This window comes from Lissotriton vulgaris, chromosome 7, assembly GCF_964263255.1.
Source record: "Lissotriton vulgaris chromosome 7, aLisVul1.2, whole genome shotgun sequence".
NCBI classification, from domain to species: Eukaryota; Metazoa; Chordata; class Amphibia; order Caudata; family Salamandridae; genus Lissotriton; species Lissotriton vulgaris.
Window position 1 is genome coordinate 778456731 of NC_141695.1, and position 21198 is coordinate 778477928.

The window sequence follows — 21198 nt, forward strand, 5'->3', positions numbered from 1 at the left end:
TGCCCTGCAGGCCACGGGGGGGGGCTGTCTTGCCTCAGCCACCGACCACCCCCTCCCTCTCACTCTCGCCTGATCCGGCCCGCAAAGAAGGCCGAAGCTGAAGCAAGGACGGCGGCGCTTGTAGGTAGTCCCGCCACATGTCAGCGCCTGGGCAATTACAGGTAGTCCCGCCACATGTCAAAAGGGGGGGGGGGATGTCTTGCCTCAGCCACCGACCCCCCCCATCTTCAATAGCCGGCACGGCCAATACCGAAGCGGTGGAGCCGGGGAACGGCGCGGGGTCGCTGGAAGGGGGAGGCGGCGCAAACGAGCCTCCCCCACCTCCCTCCAGGTGGAGGCTTCCAGCGGCACCCCAACGCTCTTTGCTTAAAGAGGGTCCACATCGAAAAGCGGTCTTTTTGCCCGGGACGAGCGCACGCCCCATGCCTTCTCTCCTCAACTTTGAAGATTCTATGAGAGCCGGGGGGCCCCCCCCCCGACCCCTCTGCATTGGCGCCCCCGTCCCCCTCACTGGGATCTGCGACATCGACGCACTCCTGCCGGCGCCAGCCTCAGTTTGGAAATGGCTAAAATACAGCCAAGGTACAGACTTGTTCAGTTCCGGTGGAACACCAGAATGACCCGGTAGGAAAAATTGTTGCCGCCCTCCCCACTCTTTGACTGATGGTCCATATTGTTAGACTGTTACCACATTGCGAAAAACTTTTGAACTACCAACGGAAGGTTCTGGTCCTACTACGAGTCAGTGGAGGCAATCTGACTATGCTGGGACCTGCCTGACCTCGCCCAAAATGGCGCCGATACACGAAACAAAAGTTTCAAACTCCCTGTTCACCCGGATTGCTCGAATCTTGATGCTCTGAGATACGTGTGCATTTTTGGACAATGAAGGTCGATAAGATGGATAGTGATTATGTGCTTAGGGAAGAAAGCAATACAGATATTGATCATATGTTTGGACAATGAACTGACTTAGGGTGGGTACTAATTATGATTTGGAAAATTAATTGGTGTAATTTAGACAGTGAATGAGCATTTGGATAATGAATTAATGAATCAATTGAAAAACTGAATTCTTGACATGCATCATGCTTGCTCTGTAGGGAAGTTTAATACGATTTTTATTGCACTGCTGCACTTTATGCAATGAACTGCCACCAACTTCGTTCTTCTTATGTACAGTTCTAATCTGCTCCGTGGCCGGTCCACTGGGTTGTAGGCCTGTATTTATACATCAACACTTTTTATTAAAAGTATTTTGAAAAAGAAAGCATAGTTGTAGCGGTTGCATTAATGAGTTTTGGATGTTTTGCTACTGTGAGCGAAGAATAAGTATGATGAAAGCTGAAGGTTAAAAAGGACCAGATATTTAGCAGCTACATTATGTGTCACAGGCAGCCGGAAAGGTGTTTTAGACGCCCTTAAAACGACACCACAGAAATGCCACCTGACCGCCACCCTTGCACCCAACAAAAGGGGTTGCGACCAAGTAACTCATGTAGATACGCGGATCGTCAATGATTATCTATCTGACATTACTGGTCCCTCTGGGCTTAAACGCCGAGATGGTAAAGAAATGCAGTACGTGGAGATAGGTCGAGTATGTGGTAGGTAAAAACATTTTCGGACTACTGCATGCTGATGTGCTTTGAATGCTGCCCCCCACCCCTTCTTTCTCCTCCCTTCTGCAGGTTACGTCAGAACGACGGCTGAACTGTGGGAGAGCGATGATCGAACCACCGACGAAAAGGGAAGGAGGGAATATGTACATAGTCCTTATGACGATAAGTTTTTAAAAGACGTAGACTTAAACATGACTGTTCCTCCTTAGAACATAGCGACTGGGAGGATGGACTGACGTAGAAACTTGACGGGTACTGTATGACGAAAAATTGACTAGAAATAACACGTTAGATAATGTAACTAGACGTTTGACTAGGTAGGGAAAGGACAAAGAAAAGTGTGTGGGTAAGGGTTACCACGGCACCACCCGTCTGGGAAGTTAGAAATGTTGCTGATGTTCAATGCACTGCCCCCCTTCTCACACTCTTATAGATCTAGCCAAGCTGTCCGACTGTTCTCCCGATCAATACTTGCCGTTGCCTCAGCCTGGAGAACTTCCCACCAAAGGAAGAAAACTGAAAAATGGTTTAAGATCGAACCATGGGTAAAAAGCACGACCAGGTTAATTTCTGATCGACTAACCGAGGTGTAAGTATTGGCAATTGAGAACGCTCGAAGAGATAACAAGCAAGAGGGAAAAGGAGGGAAAGGTAAAAAGAACTAAGCACGTAGATAAATAGGATAGTAAAGATAGGAAGGATATAAAAAAAAAAAAAATAATAATATGGATTTTGTTGGCCAACTATTGTTTTCTGTTTTGTCGTGAATGTCTTATATATGTGTAATACATGTACTGTCTTCCTTCGTCTGAGTGTGTGTGTGTGTACTGTAGGGGTTTATGTTCTCCCTCTGTTGCGTCTCTCCGTTACCTGACCCCCTGTTGTTCTGTGTTGTGAACGCACTAAATGACCCATTTTTGTACACGTCTCTCTCTTTCTCTATCTTTCTCCCTTTTTAGGTTTCGCTGGGGGACGGAGCCGTTAGGCTCCGCCTCCAGAGAAATCTATTGAGTACAGTAAGCACTCTGGAACACGCCCCCCCGTCCCATTGGCTAGCTCCATAAATGGAGCCTAGCCATTGGACGAGGGGCCTGTCCGTCAATGCCGGACCAGACACGGGGGCGTTCCCGAGATTCTTTGGCTTTTGCTGACGTCACGCGACGCCGGGAACGCCCCCGAGTCTCCTCCGGCCGGGCCGTGCTTGCTGCTGTCCTGCCTTGTGTCCCTCCTCCCGCCGTCCCCACGTTTCCCGCCTCCCTCCCGACGTCCGTGTCCTTTCCCGCCCCCCTCGTCCTCTCCCGCCCGCCCCCCTCGTCCTCCCCCCCCCCCCCCCGTGTCCTCACAAATTGTGGTATCCCGTCCCGCCCGGGGGTCAACCGGCAGCTGCTCGGCACCTTGGCCGAGGCACGAAGGGGCTGCGACCGCATTGGTGGCTTTTCGGAGGCTCGTCGGCAGAGGCGCGCTCTGATTGGCCGCTGCAGTGGGCCTGTCCCCGTGAGCTGCGCGGCCGTTGGTTGGAGCCTCGCCGCGTCATCAGGATCTGCCCCGGGAGCCGCGCTGTGAGTGGCTGACTCCGGGGGAACCCTCGACGTCAGCGGAGGCCAGTGGGAGCTGCGACGGGGGCCGTGCCTGCGAGGGTGAGTCTTCGGCCCAGAAGCTGGGGGAGATCGCCTTCCACCCCGCACCCGGTATTGACACCGGCTGAAGAGAGGAAGCGCTGGGGGGCTGTGCGCTCGCTCGCCAAAGCGTCACGGACGTGCGCCTCGCCTCCCGAGCGCGAAACTGACTAAAGTCACAGGGGTTGCAGAAGTGACAAACTTCGCCCAGTAGAGGCATCAGATCAAGACCTTCCGTGTGATTTTTACCGCATTAACCAGAATCGCAAATAATTGTGCGTTTGTTTGTAATGGTGCCATTGTTTGTAATTGAGCCATTGTTTGTAATCAGTACGTGTGACACATTTGAGGCTGCAATAAATGCTAACATGATACTAAAACTAGCAAAGACTCATTTGTAACTTTAAAATGATCATTGGCTACATTAGTTAAATCACAGCGATAGTAAGTTTTAATTAGGCACACGAGGATTAGCGGTTGCTACCCCTTGCCCCTTCTAAATGGTATACGTCTGATTTTTGCCGTTTTCTTCGTTCTTCTTGCTCATGTACGTAGGGCCTTGTATCTTGCTGTTTCTATCGTGAGCTTGTGTAGCATCTCGCTGCCTCTCCTCTCCTACCTCTCTCGTGACAGCATAGTGCCGCCCTATCTCTGTCACTGCCATGGCGCTATATGGCCCCTCCTGTTTTCCCACCCTCTATTTGCACAAGTGATAATCTCTTATCTCCAAGTCCTAACTCTTTGATATGCATATACAGCCTCTTTATTTCTCCCGCCTGTCTCGTGCGGGCGCAGGCTCCTTGCACTTGCTGGTGCGCCCCCTCCCCCTTCCAGAGCCCCCTCCTCCCGCTGGCCCTGGGCAGTGATGCTCGCAGGCGCCTCCTCTCCTCCAGCTCTCTTCGCTGGCTGTTGCCTCAGCGGTGCGGGCACCTTTGGACTGTGGCTGTGTTTCCCGAGCTCCTGCGCAGGCTGTGGGCGGCTCCAGCCTCCTGTGTGATTGTGGGCGGCTCCAGGACCCGGCTCTGAGTTACGGTCGCCTCTCGTCGGCCGTCCCGGGGATGTGATGTGGATTCGCCGCTGCGGGCGGGGGCATAGCCGCTCCCAGGGTGAAGAACTGCCCGGCCTGCCTACGCTCTGACCCCCCTGTCCCCGGAATGGGACCGCCCGCGGCACCGGCGGAGGACACGGTAGGGTCCAAGGACGTAGATGAGGGGCGGGGGTGTGCACCTGTGCCTAGAATATGCGGTGGGTATTGTGGCTGAAATGTTTTACAACGTAAAACGGCGAGGTTGGGTTTTTACGTTGACTTGAGTGAGAGAGGTTTAAAGAGGGAGAAAGTTTTAAACAGTTTGTCAGCATGGCTAACTCAAAGAAGGGGGTATTCCTTCTAAATAGTGAGAATCGATAGATTAGTCCGCCTGGCTGCTACCCTTGTGGAATTTGTAAAGAGCCTTCAGCCACAAGCGTGGGAATCGCCCCCACCCTCCTATCTTTTTTAAATATAGCGGGTACTTATGTTTAAAACTGTTACCACAAGACATGCATTTTCTCTTAGAACGACCTTCCGAGAACAGGTGGTTTTTCCGCGCAGATGGAAGCATCTTGCTGTATCCTGGCCTAGTTTTCGGACACTTATGTTTTTTAATTAGCCCGAAAAGTTTCCACATGAACTAGGCTGGACAGGGACTAAACCGCGTAAAAATGTCTTGCTCCCTTGTCCGGTGTAGTTTTCAACGTTGGATTTGGATATTATATGTAGCATCGCGTTTTCAGTCTTTAAATGTAGTAATAATTCAGATTTCACGTACCCATCAAAATGTAAACATCCTTTACTGTGCAAACGGAATGCTGCTTCCTGCTCGTCATTTTTGTAGTGTTTGACAAGGGCCTCCAAGGGGTTCTTGCACAATAACTGGGGTCATCACCTCCGTAAATTCGTTTAGCACAGGCATTCTAACCCCCTGGTCTGTGATGGCAAACATCTGCTTTGGCGGTGTTGGATACCACATTGAAGTGTACAAACAAACCTTTATTTTTTGCACCGTGCCCAAAGGATAACAATCGTCAAGATGAGGCGTGATAGAATAACGAAGTTTATAAAAAAGTAAAAAACCCAAGTCGAAAACATTCACTACTGCACTTTGTTGTTAACTTCATGTATGTGCACGCACATGCGATGTGTGCACCTTCAGAGTGGCTGTGTGCACAACATATGCTTATTCTTTAACAAGAGCAGGTGGCACAGATAACTTATCAGCAGTAATAATAAAAACAGCTATTCCCCTTGGAACAACTTGCTCCACCTGCTTTTTCAAACAAATTCTCCTGAAAAGAGCTTCCTAGATTGCTGGAAGGGGCAGTCCCTCGAATCTGGGGTACACCTCCTCCACCTCTGGCCAAGTTCGACCCCCCGCCCCACGTATGGAGCTCTCCCTTCATTGTTTACCTCCTCTCTTTCATCACTTCTCCCTTACCCTCCCTCTATTTCATGCTAGAGGCTTCATGCGAGCCTCAGCTGGTGAAACTCTGCTTCTGTGCCACCCCTGACCTCTGCGTGGGGCTCTTTGCATGTGTGTGGGGCTCTTTGCGTGTGTGTGGGGCTCTTTGCGTGTGTGTGGGGCTCTTTGCGTGTGTGTGGGGCTCTTTGCGTGTGTGTGGGGCTCTTTGCGTGTGTGTGGGGCTCTTAGCGTGTGTGTGGGGCTCTTTGCGTGTGTGTGTGTGGGGGGGGGACTCTTGCGTGTGTGTGGGGGCTCTTGCGTATGTGTGTGGGGGGCTCTTGCGTGTGTGTGTTTGTGTGGGGGGCTCTTGCGTGTGTGTGTGGGGGGCTCTGGTGTGTGTGGGGGGCTCTTGTGTGGTGTGTGTGGGGGGCTCTTGTGTGTGTGTGTGGGGGGCTCTTGTGTGGGTGTGTGCAAATGCAATACGTCTTGCATTTGCGACAGAGTAAGCTATTGGCATTGTAAATGAGAGTGCCATTTATTTATCTGTTTTCAAAACCAACACATAAATAAAAAGTTTGTCATTTACAATGCCAATAGCTCAAACTTTTCCGAAGGCGAAACCGTTGCATTGTAAATGCTTGTTCCTATATCTGTCTGTCTCTGTCTCTGTCTGTCTGTCTCTATCTCTCTCTCTACATGTCATACGTGTACCAAATGGCTCGTTTAGATTGCGGACGACTCTCACTCTCTTCCTTTATATGGTAAAACCGTGCCTCGCTGGCACCAGTCTGATTGGATACTTATTGAACGCGAAGGTGTTCAGCGAAATTGACCGAAACTAAAATGATCGTATCTCGCCATATTACTACCTCTCCTTTCTGCAAAATGAATGAACTCGAATTGGCTGAGAAGGAAAGGACAGGTAAGACGACTAAGGTCCCCCAATCTGGCCATTTATAGGGGAACTGTATGTCAATGGCACCTTATTTCTGTTCAGAGACGAACGCCAACGTCTAGATTGACCCCCAATGCCCAGATTGCCCCACCCCCTTTTGCACCCAAGCGCGAGCGCCCGAAGCATCCCCGCCCCATTTGATAGACCCCAGCTGCTGTCCCGGATATAAACATGATGACCATGAGTAACTGTCGTCCCTCGAGAAAACCCTGTTTTACCTGACTCTCGATGATAGCGCCCCCGCCCTGTTTGAAAAGGTTAGCCAGCCTTGAAGGGAAATGTTCCGAAATGTTGAATATGATGAAATGCACAGTTGATGGGAATCTTATTTATCCTCACTTGAGTTATAAATAGGACGATGAATAAACTTGGCATGAACTCAGTAGGAATGCCGACATATGCACTGCTTGGTAATAGACCTCTGACTGTGACCGACGAGCGTATCTCCCAAATGCGTAGGATTAAGGGAGGAATTCACATGCATAGATGTCTTCGTCTACCAGTTCTCTAAAAGATTGTTTTGTACCTATTCAAAGATTCACGATCACCGGAGGAGAAGGGTCGGACGTGACGTACAGCCTGGCTGCAGATCTTGGGACACGTGTGACCTCGACCAAAGGTGGAGCTGCAGAGCAACTAGATACGGGACGAGACAGCAATTCCAAACGTGGAAAATGAAACTTGACGGGCTGCCCTGAAGCCCTCCGCCTGCTAACCCACGTGTGCCTGGAGTCTCCGTCCCCCTTCTTTGGGCCCGATTGATGGGCCTGCCTGCTTGTTATGCTTTGCTCCCTTGGTCCCTTTTGTGTGTCCCAGGAACCCTGACCCAACTCCACTCTCTCTCCTATCGACTATTTGAACCACACACCCTCTTTTCCACGTGACTTTTTGCCAAAAGGAAGAACTGCATTCAAATGGGAATAGGGTGTTGCCGCGGAAATATAGGTGCCGAGCATAAGGCGCCGCCAAACGGATTGTTTAGGGAACAGGACTGTGGTCTAACAGTAGAGGACTGACCGCACCCTGCAACGTGTAAGGATAAACCCGAGCTGGACCTATAGCTCCACCGCCGGTGCTCAACAGCGCCAACGAAAGGACACGGACTAGAGCCTACCAGTGATGACTCACTGCTAAAAAGACACTGGGACGAAGAGGTCTTGTGTATTGAACTGAATTCCACCCTCGACTACTTGGTCAAAATGTTCATTGGTCACATTTTTAAGTCAGAAACATTTATGCTATGTAGTGCTTTGAAACGATAGGAACTTGACAAATGCAATCTCCTATGTGCTGCATTCTGCCAAACACATCAACTGTCCATGATTATATGCCATATGTTAGTATTGACAAATGCTAATTCTTCGACCGCACCTGTTTATATGTACCCTCATCGATTACGAAAATGAACTTTGCTATGTAAAAAGGGGCGACTGTAGAAAATTAGAAATATTGATGTACATAAGCAACGTTCATTTCCCTTTTCCCACTCCTCTCCCTGCGCGCACCATGAATACCGTAAAGCATTGACTGCATCCCTCTGCCAGCAAAGGCCTGTACCCATGTGTACATGACAGCCATTTTAGGCACCCTGGCCTTTTGCCCGCCTAAGATTAGAATCACCGGCTTCCCTTCTGCGCGTATTTGAAACCCCCCCCCGCCCCCCTCTCTCACATGCATAAGCCATGAAACCCTCTCCCTCTGCGCGACCCTGCCCTGAAAGGCAGCCCTTCTGCTTGACCCACGCAAACCCCCCCCCCATTCCCTCTTGAAGAGGCATCCTTCGCCTTAGCTGACATAGCCCTCCCCAGCTGCACCTAACTGCCCCCGCTCACTCATGTACGGGTCATAAGATCTCTCTCTCTCTGTGCGACTCTGTCCCTGTGCACACCCTGACCCCCCCCCTTCCCTTCTCTCTCACACGAGCAAGTCATAAACCTTCTTCTTCTGCAAGGCCTTGTCCTTGGGAGTCACGGCCGCGCCTGACCAACACCTCCTTTCCTTCCATGAATGCCCCTCTGTTGACAAGCCTTCCCTCCGCGCTCGATTGTCCACGCGGCATGAATACCACTCCTTTGATGACCCCTTCCCCCGAGTCCGACTGACCACACATGTCCGAGGCCATCGCCTAAGCCAGGAGATACCATTTACTGCCCCTTATTGTATGAAGTCACTCCTCTTCAAAGGACCCACTATTGATCCTGGCCACCCCACCCCCTGGGCTATGATCAGGCGCACACATCCTAAACAGTTGACGGAACACTCAGCTGCGTGATTGCCCTCCCCTCTTATCAGCAGGTCAAGGGTCCCTATTGTGAACATATGTGGGGTAGGATTGCCACGAGGATTATAGGGATGTCTTTTCTTTTGCGTCACAATGTCCTGATTGTAATGCCAAGTGTTTTGTAAGGTATAAAAGAAGACGTCTCAGCTCACTTGTTAGAGCACCTCCCGATGACATCTTGTTTCGTGTCTGAAATGACAGGCTCTCCTCATGAGAAATAAACTCTGTTCTTGTGATTCCTGCTCCCAGCGCCCGTCTCTTTATTTGGTAACTATTCAGAATGGGAACTAAGAGGCGACTTGCGCCAGCAGCCTGGGCATCGATAGTAATATGGGCTCCTGTTCCACACTTCTGGATCTCGTAGTGTCACAAGGTATTCTCCAGTGAGGCAGCTGGAAAGCGGAACGGAAAGCCCAGCAGCTTCGAGTAACATCCCACATGGGCTATGAACTGCATGTTTTAATTGCGCAGTGTTTAAAGCGGACTCACTGGAGAATACCTTGTGACACTACGAGATCCAGAAGGCTACGAGGGTAGCCACGCCCACAGGGCAGGACTTGAATATAATTGTGCACAGGAAACGCGGCTTTCTCACAAAGCGCCTGACAGCCACTGAAGAAGGGAATCAAGTTCCTGAAACGCGTTTGGCATTACAAAGGATATTGTTTGCTGCTGTGGAACCTGTTTGCAAGCTGCGTGATTAAAGTCGAATTATTGCACTGCCAGTGGCCACTCTCGTTTTGGGGCTAACTTTGTTGGAATATATGTATATATATATATATATATATATATATATATATATATATATATTAGCCCGCCGAAACTAGAGGCTCGGGAATATATATATAGATAGATATATATATATATATATATATATATATATATCTATCTATATATATATTCCCGAGCCTCTAGTTTCTGCGGGCTAACGGCAGGGGTAGCCACCCCCGTAAATCAAACACGTCAAGAACCGGCGTAATTCTTCCTTAGATCTCGGACAAGGAATCACACAGGAGCCATGGACTCTATCAAAGTGCAGGTTTATTCGAGACACAACGTCCTACGTATTTCGGAGTAAGATTACTCCTTCATCACGGGCAAACTTTGTGCATTTCAACATTGTTAATAAAATAGTGTGTCATGTGATACAACGATTTACAAAAAGGGGGTGGTGATGAACAGAGTGTCTGAGTTAAACAGACCACTCTTACCCAGTCCAAAGATCAGGGCTTGATCCATCACCGTTATTTATCTCACTGCCCCATCCCAGCTCAGAACCTGGCTATATGCAAATCAGTCTGTCCCTGGCCCAGTGCATCATGGGAACAGGGCAGACTAAACTACCAAGCCAATTCTTCACCAGAAAGGAGACAAGCTACCGGGGACCGGTTTCTGGCATTTCAGCCTTCTTCGGCCCGGCTTGCTTGAATCCTGATGGAGCAGTGAGAAAGGGACTCATGTCTGAGTATACCCTGCCACAACTATAGTGGCCAAAAACAATTTACAAAAAGGGGGTGGTGATGAACAGAGTGTCTGAGTTAAACAGACCACTCTTACCCAGTCCAAAGATCAGGGCTTGATCCATCACCGTTATTTATCTCACTGCCCCATCCCAGCTCAGAACCTGGCTATATGCAAATCAGTCTGTCCCTGGCCCAGTGCATTATGGGAACAGGGCAGACTAAACTACCAAGCCAATTCTTCACCAGAAAGGAGACAAGCTACCGGGGACCGGTTTCTGGCATTTCAGCCTTCTTCGGCCCGGCTTGCTTGAATCCTGATGGAGCAGTGAGAAAGGGACTCATGTCTGAGTATACCCTGCCACAACTATAGTGGCCAAAAACGATTTACAAAAAGGGGGTGGTGATGAACAGAGTGTCTGAGTTAAACAGACCACTCTTACCCAGTCCAAAGATCAGGGCTTGATCCATCACCGTTATTTATCTCACTGCCCCATCCCAGCTCAGAACCTGGCTATATGCAAATCAGTCTGTCCCTGGCCCAGTGCATCATGGGAACAGGGCAGACTAAACTACCAAGCCAATTCTTCACCAGAAAGGAGACAAGCTACCGGGGACCGGTTTCTGGCATTTCAGCCTTCTTCGGCCCGGCTTGCTTGAATCCTGATGGAGCAGTGAGAAAGGGACTCATGTCTGAGTATACCCTGCCACAACTATAGTGGCCAAAAACGATTTACCTTGTTGGTAATATTTTTGTCCACCCTAAGCGTGGAAGGGTATTCTCAGATGTGAGACCCTTGCTCATTGCACCATCAGGATTCAAGCAAACCGGGCCGAAGACGGCTGTAATGCCAGAAACCGGTCCCCGGGAGCTTGTTTCCTTCCCAGTGTAAGAATTGGCTTTTGTAGTTTGGTTTGCCCTGTTCCCATCATGCACTGGGACAGGAACAGACTAATTTGCATACAGCCAGGTTCTGAAACTGGGATGGTGCAGTGAGCTAAAAAACGGTGTTGGATCTAGCCCTGATCTCTTGACTGGGTGAGAGCTTTCTGCTTAATTCAGAGACTCTGTCCCTCACCACCCCTTGTTGGTAATGTGATACAACAACATAAACAAAATACTATGTCATATTGCTTTCTTCATATGAACGTTCGTATTTACACATTATTAGAGTGTTCGTATTGCATTTACTCGACGGGTGATAATATACACAGCATTATTTTCAAAATGTTTGTTCCCATCCCGTTTCACCAACTCAAAGATATTAGTTGGACATATTGTAACATTTTGGTTTCTTCCCGTGTAAACAAAGTTACTCCTTACACGATGTTCTACTCAATTAAAGTAATCGAAATTAAACACATTTAGTTTTTTTCCGTGTAAACAAAATTAGTATGCTCATTGCACAATGTTTTGCACATTAAAAGCAATATGAAATTAAACACATCCGAATTTGCACCTGTGAGACTCGAACCTATGGTCTCAAAAGACAAAACTATTTCATTTGTGTGTTTAGACAATTGAGCTATGCGCATTTACTGGGCTCAGCTGTGAAAATGGCATCATTTCTTCAGAACTGCTCATCGAGCACATTTAGACTGCGCACAATTACTGGGCTTAACTATGAAAATAGCATTATTACGTGTTCACTGGAAACATATATGACTGGAAGAACTTGTGTTACAACTGTCAACAAATAAAAGTAACGCCCTAGTGGGCCAGAACTGCTCCTCGAGCACAAAATAGTCCAAAAGTCCGAATTGTGGTTGGGACTATCAAGATAATGCCCCAGTGGGCGAATGTTCATTAGTGTAGTCATTTCATCACTCTCTCTTGTACATGCATCCGTAACATTAAGGAAGATAAGACAAAGTCCTGTTAAAATCCTCATAGCCCAAAGAAGTGGTTTATGAAGAACACGCACAAATTTCTAAAAACAGCAAACAGAAAATAAGCAGCAAAATTCATTACAGTTACTAGCTCAAAACAAATTTGACTTTTAGTGTAGATGCACTGACAATTCTTCGTCCATATTTAACCCATGGGGTGCCATGGTGTTAAATCTGATGATAAATTTGGACTCTAGTTTCCTGAGTTCTAGCAGTCTATTGCCTCCTCTCATGTTGAGGGAAACACAATCAATAGCTGCAAATTTGACAAGGTTGGCATTGCTTTTATGGTACTCGTGGAAATGACAGGCTACCGGGTAGGTTTTATCATTCTTGTTGATAGCCCTCAAGTGCTCTAACACTCGTTTTTTGCCTTTGTGAATGGTGCTCCCTATATAGTATTTTGAACATGGACACTTGAGAATGTAAACGACATATTCAGTGTTACAGTTAAGATGTTTTTGTATGACCCATGGAGCTTCATTATTGTTGAATTTCAAGAAATTGATACTGTTGCTGAATTTGCAGGCCTTGCACTGATTACACGTGAAAAAACCTTTAACCGCATTATCTTTTCTTGGGTTTGGGATCATGTTACTACATAACTGATCACGTAGTGACTTGGGTTTTCGAAAAGTTAAGGATGGATGATCTCCTATATAATCTTTTAAGTCGTTATCAGTTTTTAAGACCTCCCAAAACTTGTTTAGGCATTTTCTGACTTCCCAGGCATGTGTATTATAGGTGGTAATAAATCTAACAGTTTCTTTAGGCTTACTGGGAGATTCATTTTCAATAGGAAATATAAGCTCTTGACGATTAAGAGCATCAACTCTATTAATGGCTTTTTTCACAATTTTAGCACTGTATCCTCGTGTCAGAAATCTTTCCCTCATGGTTTCTTTTTCTGTCTCAAAGTTATTGGTTGTACTGCAATTTCTGCGGGCTCGTAACAGCTCTCCAAAGGGTATACTCTGTATTAGATTACGTGGATGGCAACTGTCCGCATGAAGTAGACTGTTGACAGCCGTGGATTTTTTAAACAGAGAACTTTCTATGGTGTTGTTTTTTATCTCCAGCTTGAGATCAAGAAATTCCATAGTGTCTTTGTTGATTTGATGTGTGAATTGGAGATTCATTTGGTTGTTATTTAATATTTTAACAAATTCAATGGCTTGTGTGTCTGTGCCACTCCACATACACAAAATATCATCTATATAGCGCAGCCAGAGGACGGCGTGGTCTTTGAATAGCTCGATCTTGTGGACAACCTGCTCCTCCCACCAGCCCAGGTACAGACCTGCGAAACTGGGGGCGAAGCAGGTTCCCATCGCCGTCCCCTGGATTTGCCTATAGATGTTCTTGTCGAAAAGGAAAAAATTGTTACTCAAACACATCTCAATCATTTTGAGCAACATTTCTGTGGGTTGAAGAAAACCTACTGGTCTACTTTGGAAAAACTGTTTGCATGCTTCCAGGCCTAGAGTTTGCGGAATGCTAGTATATAAGCTACAAACATCTAGCCCTAGCATTAAGTACTGAGGAGACCATTCAATGTCACTAATATGCCTTAAAAAGTCACTTGTATCGAGGACAAACGATGGGAGAGATTGTACCAGAGGATGGAGAAAGTAATCTACGTACTTTGAAATGTTCTCTAAAGCACTCCCACAGGAGGAAACAATCGGCCTCCCTGGTGGTCGTTGGGCATTTTTGTGCAATTTAGGAAGTAGATATAACACAGGCAGTTTAGGGTACTTGCATGCCAAGTAGGAGAATTCATCTGTACTTAATATACACTCCTCTTTCCACTCCGTAATTTGATTAGCTACCATTAACATAGCTTGGTCATACACTGTTCTTGTTGTCTGGCAGTATCTACTAGTATCAGATAGTTGTAAATGTCCTTCTTGTCTATACATGTCAACTGGCCAAATAACCACATTGCCCCCCTTGTCACTTTGTTTGATGACAAAATCCCGATTGGATTCAAGATTGTTCAACGCTTGTCGTTGATTTCTGTTCAAATTAGTTCTTGTTCGTAATTTACGTGATTTCAATCTTTTCAATTCACTGACCATTCCTTTCTCAAAACAGTTGATTGCTTCACAGTTAATTTGGGGTAAAAACACTGATTTAGGTTTAAATGGAGTTACTGCCATCAAGGTCGTTTGGAGTCCAAGGTATTCAGAAAAAAGACAGCTGGCAACAGCATTCTTCATGCTGCGAGTGCCCACCCAGTACATCTTATCTCCAGCATCCCATATGGGGAGATGCTACGTCTAAAACGTATATGTAGCAACCCCATAGATCTGGAGCAGGCGCAAAATGAAAGCAGGAACAGATTCCTTGAGAGAGGCTACTCCAGGAAATTGATTGACCAAACAATACAGAAATCCATGAATCCAACTAGAGAGGAGCTCCTTATCAGGAAAGCTGACAGGGAGCCCGATACTAGACAAGATACTTCTAAACATGGGAAGACAGAGCCTGAGTGTTTTAGATTAATAACGGGGTTCACTAAGCAACATCACCAAATAAGAAAAATAGTGAACAAACACTGGCCTATAGTGTTAAAAGACAATGTGATAGGCAGTGGCCTGCCTAAGCAAGTTTCATTAACCTTTAGCAGGGCCCCCTCCCTGAGGGATCACATTGTTAAAACTAATCCGGATCCCTTTGCTAAAACAGAGTGGTGGCAAAAGAACAAAGGCTTTTATAACTGCAAGGTTTGCAAAGCATGCACTCATGGTGAAAACACTAAAACATTCAAGGATGGATTCACTGGGATGAACCATACGATAACCCAAGTTTTAACATGCAAGACAGAATATGCCATTTATGTTTTGCGCTGCCCATGTGGATTACAGTATGTGGGCAGCACGAGGAATGCTGTCCACAAACGCATTTTACAGCACTTGCGAGCAATAACTAATGTGGACAGCACGTACCCAGTGGCGCGTCATTTCAGAGACCATCACCAAAGTAATAACAGTGGTCTCAGATATTGGGTTATCGATGCGGTCATTAACAACAGAAGGGGTGGAGACAGGGAAACTAGGCTCAGGAAGCTAGAAACAAAGTACATTCTTCTGCTTAATACGAAGGTGCCTTTTGGGCTTAACGTGACAGAGGACCTCCACACCTGCTTGCTCTAATTAAGTATGACAGGGTTGTGTGCTCTCCCCCCCCCCCCGTGAGTAATGTCTTCGGTAATCACCCGGCTGGGCGATGGCTGGGATAGGCCTCGAGGGGGCTGCGAGCACACACCCATTATTATGAATTAACACAAAAACGCAATGCTGCTTTGAGAAGACCGTTTGTTTAGATTATTATTTTCACTGTGCACTGTTTTAACCTGGTTAGGAATTAACATGAAGAGGTATACAACAGAGTTCCTAACGTTTGTTGTTTTGTTTATTATTTAGGGTAGGGTTTTGGGTCATCAAGACCAACCTCACATTCATTTATTTTTTGCACTTAACACCAAGACATGGCAATTATGGCACCCAAATGTTTGTAAACGCTATAAAATGTATGTGAACTGTTTGAATTTTAATGTGAACATGGAGTCCGTTCTAATAATGGGAAAGAACAGTATTTATGGTCGAATAGGGATACAATACTGTTGAGAACCTCTTTGGACCTCCTACCCCAAATACACTAGGTTGAGAAATTTTATTATTTGTGAAATTTTAATGTGGACCTAGGAACTGATAAGTATGCATATTTGCACAGCATTGCTAGATTTGCACATATTTTTGATGATGCACTTTAAGCACGATATGCACTTTATAATGTCGGCACGTAGCACTTTATAGTTACTTATTCATTATCCCTAGGTCTGAATCTAAACTCGTGAATAAACAGAGTAAGCTGGTAGGAAGGCCATGATTTTGATAATGAGGTTCTTTTAAAGCTGGTTCGATAGTTTTAACTGTTTTGGGAATCATACTTATTACTTAAACAGTGACCGCTTCTATGACCAATTATGCACTAGGACTCTTCACTTAAAATATAGGAATTTGGTAAATAATGTATTTTACAATGATCTCCAAAAGAACAAGCAATGGATTTTGATTTACATTGAACACATTATTTTAGCGTATTTTACATGTAATTTTTAAATGTATTTTACATCCATTTTGAAAATTGAATTGATTTTGTTGGGTACTATGCCTAGTATGTCTTTTATGTCTACACGCGTATTTGCACAGGTGATTTTACTTTACCACGTACTAGCACTTTAAAAGGTGTACCTTGAAGCTCAATCGCTGTCATGTGATCAAGGCTCCGCTGAGCCGAAACGTCTGTGACACTTTCTGCTAAATAAAATTTGTAAGCACCTCGAGGTCCGTGTCCGGCCTCCTACTTGCTGGCTGAGGAAGCAGCGCGAGCTTGAGCGAAACTGAGTTCAATATATATATATATATATATATATATATATAGATTCCAACCGGAGGTTGCGGCGCTTCCACAACAAAACCCAGTGCGCAGACACAAATGGATAAATCCACAGCCAGACTTTAAAGGTATTTTCTTCGTCCTTTATTTCATCAAAGTGCAGAGGTGCAACACACTGCCAAACAGACGCGTTTCGGGCGTGAACGCCCTTGCTCACTGTAGATATCTATCTATCTATCTATCTATCTATCTATCTATCTATATATCTATATATCTATCTATATATCTATCTATATCTATATCTATATCTATATCTATATCTATATCTATATCTATATCTATATCTATATCTATATCTATATCTATATCTATCTATATATATCTATATATATCTATATATATATATATATATCTATATCTATCTATCCTGGGGCAGAAGGGGACTGGGGGCAGCATTTCCGGATTGCGGCGGCGTTTGCTTGGGTGCACTCCCGCCCCCGACATTGCCCAGACCGCCGCGCCTTTGCCTTACCTGAGCCGCCGCTCTTCCCCATGCTCCGGACCCGCCTCTGCTTTGCCTTACCTGAGCCGCCGCTCTTCCCCATGCTCCGGACTTCACCGCCACTCCTCGCTGCTCGTCACTGCTCCTCCCCGCCTGTCGTCCTCACGCACGTTGCGGATATCGCTAGGTCGCGGTTGCGGATATCGCTAGGTCGCGGCCAGCGTTACGTCGCTGAGGAAGCAGCGCGAGCTTGAGCGAAACGGAGTTCAGGATATATATATATATATATATATATATATATATATATATATATATATATATATATATATATATATTTATATATATCCTGGGGCAGAAGGGGACTGGGGGCAGCATTTCCGGATTGCGGCGGCGTTTGCTTGGGTGCACTCCCGCCCCCGACATTGCCCAGACCGCCGCGCCTTTGCCTTACCTGAGCCGCCGCTCTTCCCCATGCTCCGGACCCGCCTCTGCTTTGCCTTACCTGAGCCGCCGCTCTTCCCCATGCTCCGGACTTCACCGCCACTCCTCGCTGCTCGTCACTGCTCCTCCCCGCCTGTCGTCATCACGCACGTTGCGGATATCGCTAGGTCGCGGCCAGCGTTACGTCGCGGACGGCGCTACTTTTAGGGGACTACTTTGTTTTTAAAGTTTAATTTTTTAATTTACGTTTTATTTTATTTTATGCAGCCTATGTCCATCTACACACCCTGAGGATTACAAAAATGTATTGGGGGTGTGGATTGGCGCTGTGGTTCCCGAGTTTACCTTGCTAAAAGGTTTCTGTTCTCTCTTTATAATAGTAGTATAGATATATTTTAAGGTGTATTGGTGAATTAGTGGGTATGAGTGTCTGTATGGGTGATTCAGTGGGTGCACGACTCTGACTTTATTAGATGTTTCTACACAAATTTGCAGACTGAGAGTACTGAAATTCCCATAGTGTGGCTGTAAACTGCTAAATTAGCCAAAGGATCAAACATCTAGCCTCCAGCTCCTGAAAGCAATAAAACGTTCAGGTCTACTATAGGCAGAGCCAGTGTAATTATGAAACAGGGGAGGGCCAAATTATGCGGCAGGGTGGAGTCGTTTATGCGGCAATAAAAGGCAAATTATGCATCACACATTTTGTGATAGTTTAACGTCATTATTTTGTCTTTTTTAAATGTGTTGGCACTGTCTGGGCCTTAGTTGCATCTTATTAGTATCACCTAAATATAGCAATAAGCTGCAGAAAGTTCACCAGTGTTGCTGCGTTTTTAGTAACTTTTGAGCCGTTTGACCTAGGAAAAAAGCTTTATGATAAAATCAGCAGATTATGGTTTATGTGGCAAATGCGGTAAATCTACAATTATGTGAAAATCGCTGTGTCATCACAATCGCTGTGTCATCACAATTGCATAATTCCAGTGGCCGGACTATAGACCCTACTTGGTACTACCACCTTCTGTTTTTAGGTCTCCCTAGGCAGCACTTGCGCTGTCTCTTCAAGACATACTGTATCCAGGATAGGGGCTTGAAAAAACACCAATCTTTTTCTTTGATTCCTGTTGCTGTCCTTTAGAAATGCTGGCTTTTCATCATCAAATACACTTAGTACGCCCTCCTTCTGGAATTTTGTATCCCTCCATGAGGACTGGCCCTCTTACATGTGTTCTTACTGTTCAGGATAGCTATACTTAAAGAGAACTCTTTTTTTTTGTTGGCCTGCCTCTTTGCCCGTTAACTGTTCTGCTTACTTGTGCAGTGAAACTTCTTTTGCATCATTTACTTACCATTTCTTTATCTCCTGTGCCACCCCTCCCACCACACTGCTTTGGTTGGTTCATTTCCCTTATTCTTCCTGTGCCTCCCCTCACACACTCCCACAACACTGCTCGCAGGCCTCCACCACCCCTCGTGCCACAAATGTGTTTTTTTTTGTTACTTTACAAGCTCTTTTATTTATATAGGACACCTAGACATGGGCTTGGGAAATTAAACAATCAGCCACTTATCACGGGATGTTGAGCCTAACAGCAGACACGAACTGGATCCTCAGCCCACCAGTCGGCAGCTCTCCTTTGCATAGACATGATGCAGGATGCAGAACCATATGTGGCCAAAAGAGGTCCTAATAGACACCCAGTGACAGCCTGTGGTACTGCACCCTCGCAACACTGCTTGTTTTAACTGGAGTACCATTGCAGATGTACTACATAAAAAAATAAACACAACAGAGTTCTTTATTTTAGTAAGGTGGGTGGGGCATACCTATTGCATAGGTAAAAAAATGGGCATTTATAATGCCAATAGCTCCAACTCCCGCAAATGTGAGAACTATTCCATTTCCAAAGCTTGTTATTTATTCATGGTATCACAATTTAAACGGTTCTTTTTAGTTACTGGTACTTGAGAATATTCTTTATTGTTTGAAGGTGTGCCCTCTAAACAATAGAGAAACCTTATTTACACAATACCTCAATCATTTTATCGCAGTTAAAAAGGGCAACACCTGTTTTAAACATTGTATTTCCCCTGATGGAAAAACTGCATCAAGTCTAAGGCAAACTCCGTGCTTCCAGAATACTAACATATGTATTTTTACAGATAATCGAAGCTTCTATTCTTATTTGAAGCTATAGCAGAGGTTGGGCATTGAGTGTTTCCTGCTTTTTTATGCTGGATGTGTGTTTTGAATCCGAAACACATTATGACTAAACGTAGTTTATTCGAATACACTTCCCTGGAGAATCCAGTGCCGAAAGATTGCCATTAGATTGCTCACTCGGAATGAAAGAATACTGGTGTCCCTGCTACCTCAGTGGGCAATGCAGGGCCGGCTTTAGAGCTGGTGGCACCCAGTGCGATATTTTTTTTGGGCGCCCCATACCCCATAACCACCTCCTCGGATTCCCACACTACCACCTGGCAAAAGTGCCTCTCATCTCTCCAATCACAAGTTATTGCTAAACACAGCGCGCGTCCAGGAGGCAAGCGCATCCTCTACAGGTCAGCGCCCAGTGCAACCACACCAGTCACACTCCCCTTAGACCGGCCATGGGTCAATGATTGCCCACACGGGATGCTGCTCAGTAACCGCTGATTGTCTCAGTATCCTGAGAAAATGTCGCAAAAACCAAGAGGCTCTCAAGACTCCTAATCTGTTTTGAAGAAAGAAGAAAAGCAACCTCAGTGCAGATATCATATTAATGAAATGTATTCTTTTTCTATATAAGAATTGTGTGGAATTAATTGATTGAGGTTTAAAAGCACCTTTTTATCAAATATTTAGGCTGAAAAATATTCAACAAAGTTACAGGACAGTAGGATTAGATCTTTACTTATTGTGTGATGATGTGTTGTAGTTATATGTATTTGGATTTAGGCTACATGTACTACTTGTATAATACTTCAGTGGGCAGAGTCGGTAATACGGCATTTACCCGCTTAATAAAAGTGTTAAATAAAGGTTTTTAAATACTACCATTGAGCTGCTAGGTTTTTTGAGTTTGATACACATGTAGCTCTGGGCGATGAACATCGCCATACTATCCGTGCTAGCCTTAAATTTAAACACAGCAGTGTTTATAGGTGCTAAATGTCTAAATGTGTTGTTTTTTCTCAGCCTGGCACTAATAAAGAAAAAAGTGATGTATGTGCCTTCCATTTGAAAACGTGGAATGCTTGAGTTCCTCTACAAGCAGCCACGCTCTTACTCATTTCATCTTGTGTCGTTTGTAGTGTGGCATTCTGCTGGGGGCACTGCTGCTTCTCTTATGTTCCTGGATGACCCACCAGTCCTGTATGTTCTTGGTGAAATCGGCCAACCTCAGCAAACGCAGAACATACGCTGGCCTAGGTGAGCATACTGCTTTGTACATTTTTAACATGGCTGATTCAGGATTGAGTTTGGAGTTTTTAGTTGCCTTGTATTAAGGGTGGGTGAAAGGATTTCTTTCTTTGTTTGGGTTTATGCATAGTGCATAGTCCTCCTGTTGGCTCACTTGAACCAAAGTTTAATGCATTTCAA

At 45.8% G+C, this 21198-nt stretch overlaps 1 protein-coding gene across 3 annotated transcripts in view; it reads left to right on the plus strand.

Moving 5' to 3' along the window:
- SLC38A10 (solute carrier family 38 member 10) overlaps nt 1-21198 on the plus strand; it is a 394443-nt gene that overhangs the window by 78436 nt on the left and 294809 nt on the right. For all 3 annotated transcript variants that reach the window (XM_086931014.1, XM_086931013.1, XM_086931015.1), the window contains exon 2: nt 20910-21027. In XM_086931014.1, the coding sequence (XP_086787140.1) occupies nt 20910-21027 (118 nt within the window). The remainder of the gene's footprint in view (nt 1-20909; nt 21028-21198) is intronic.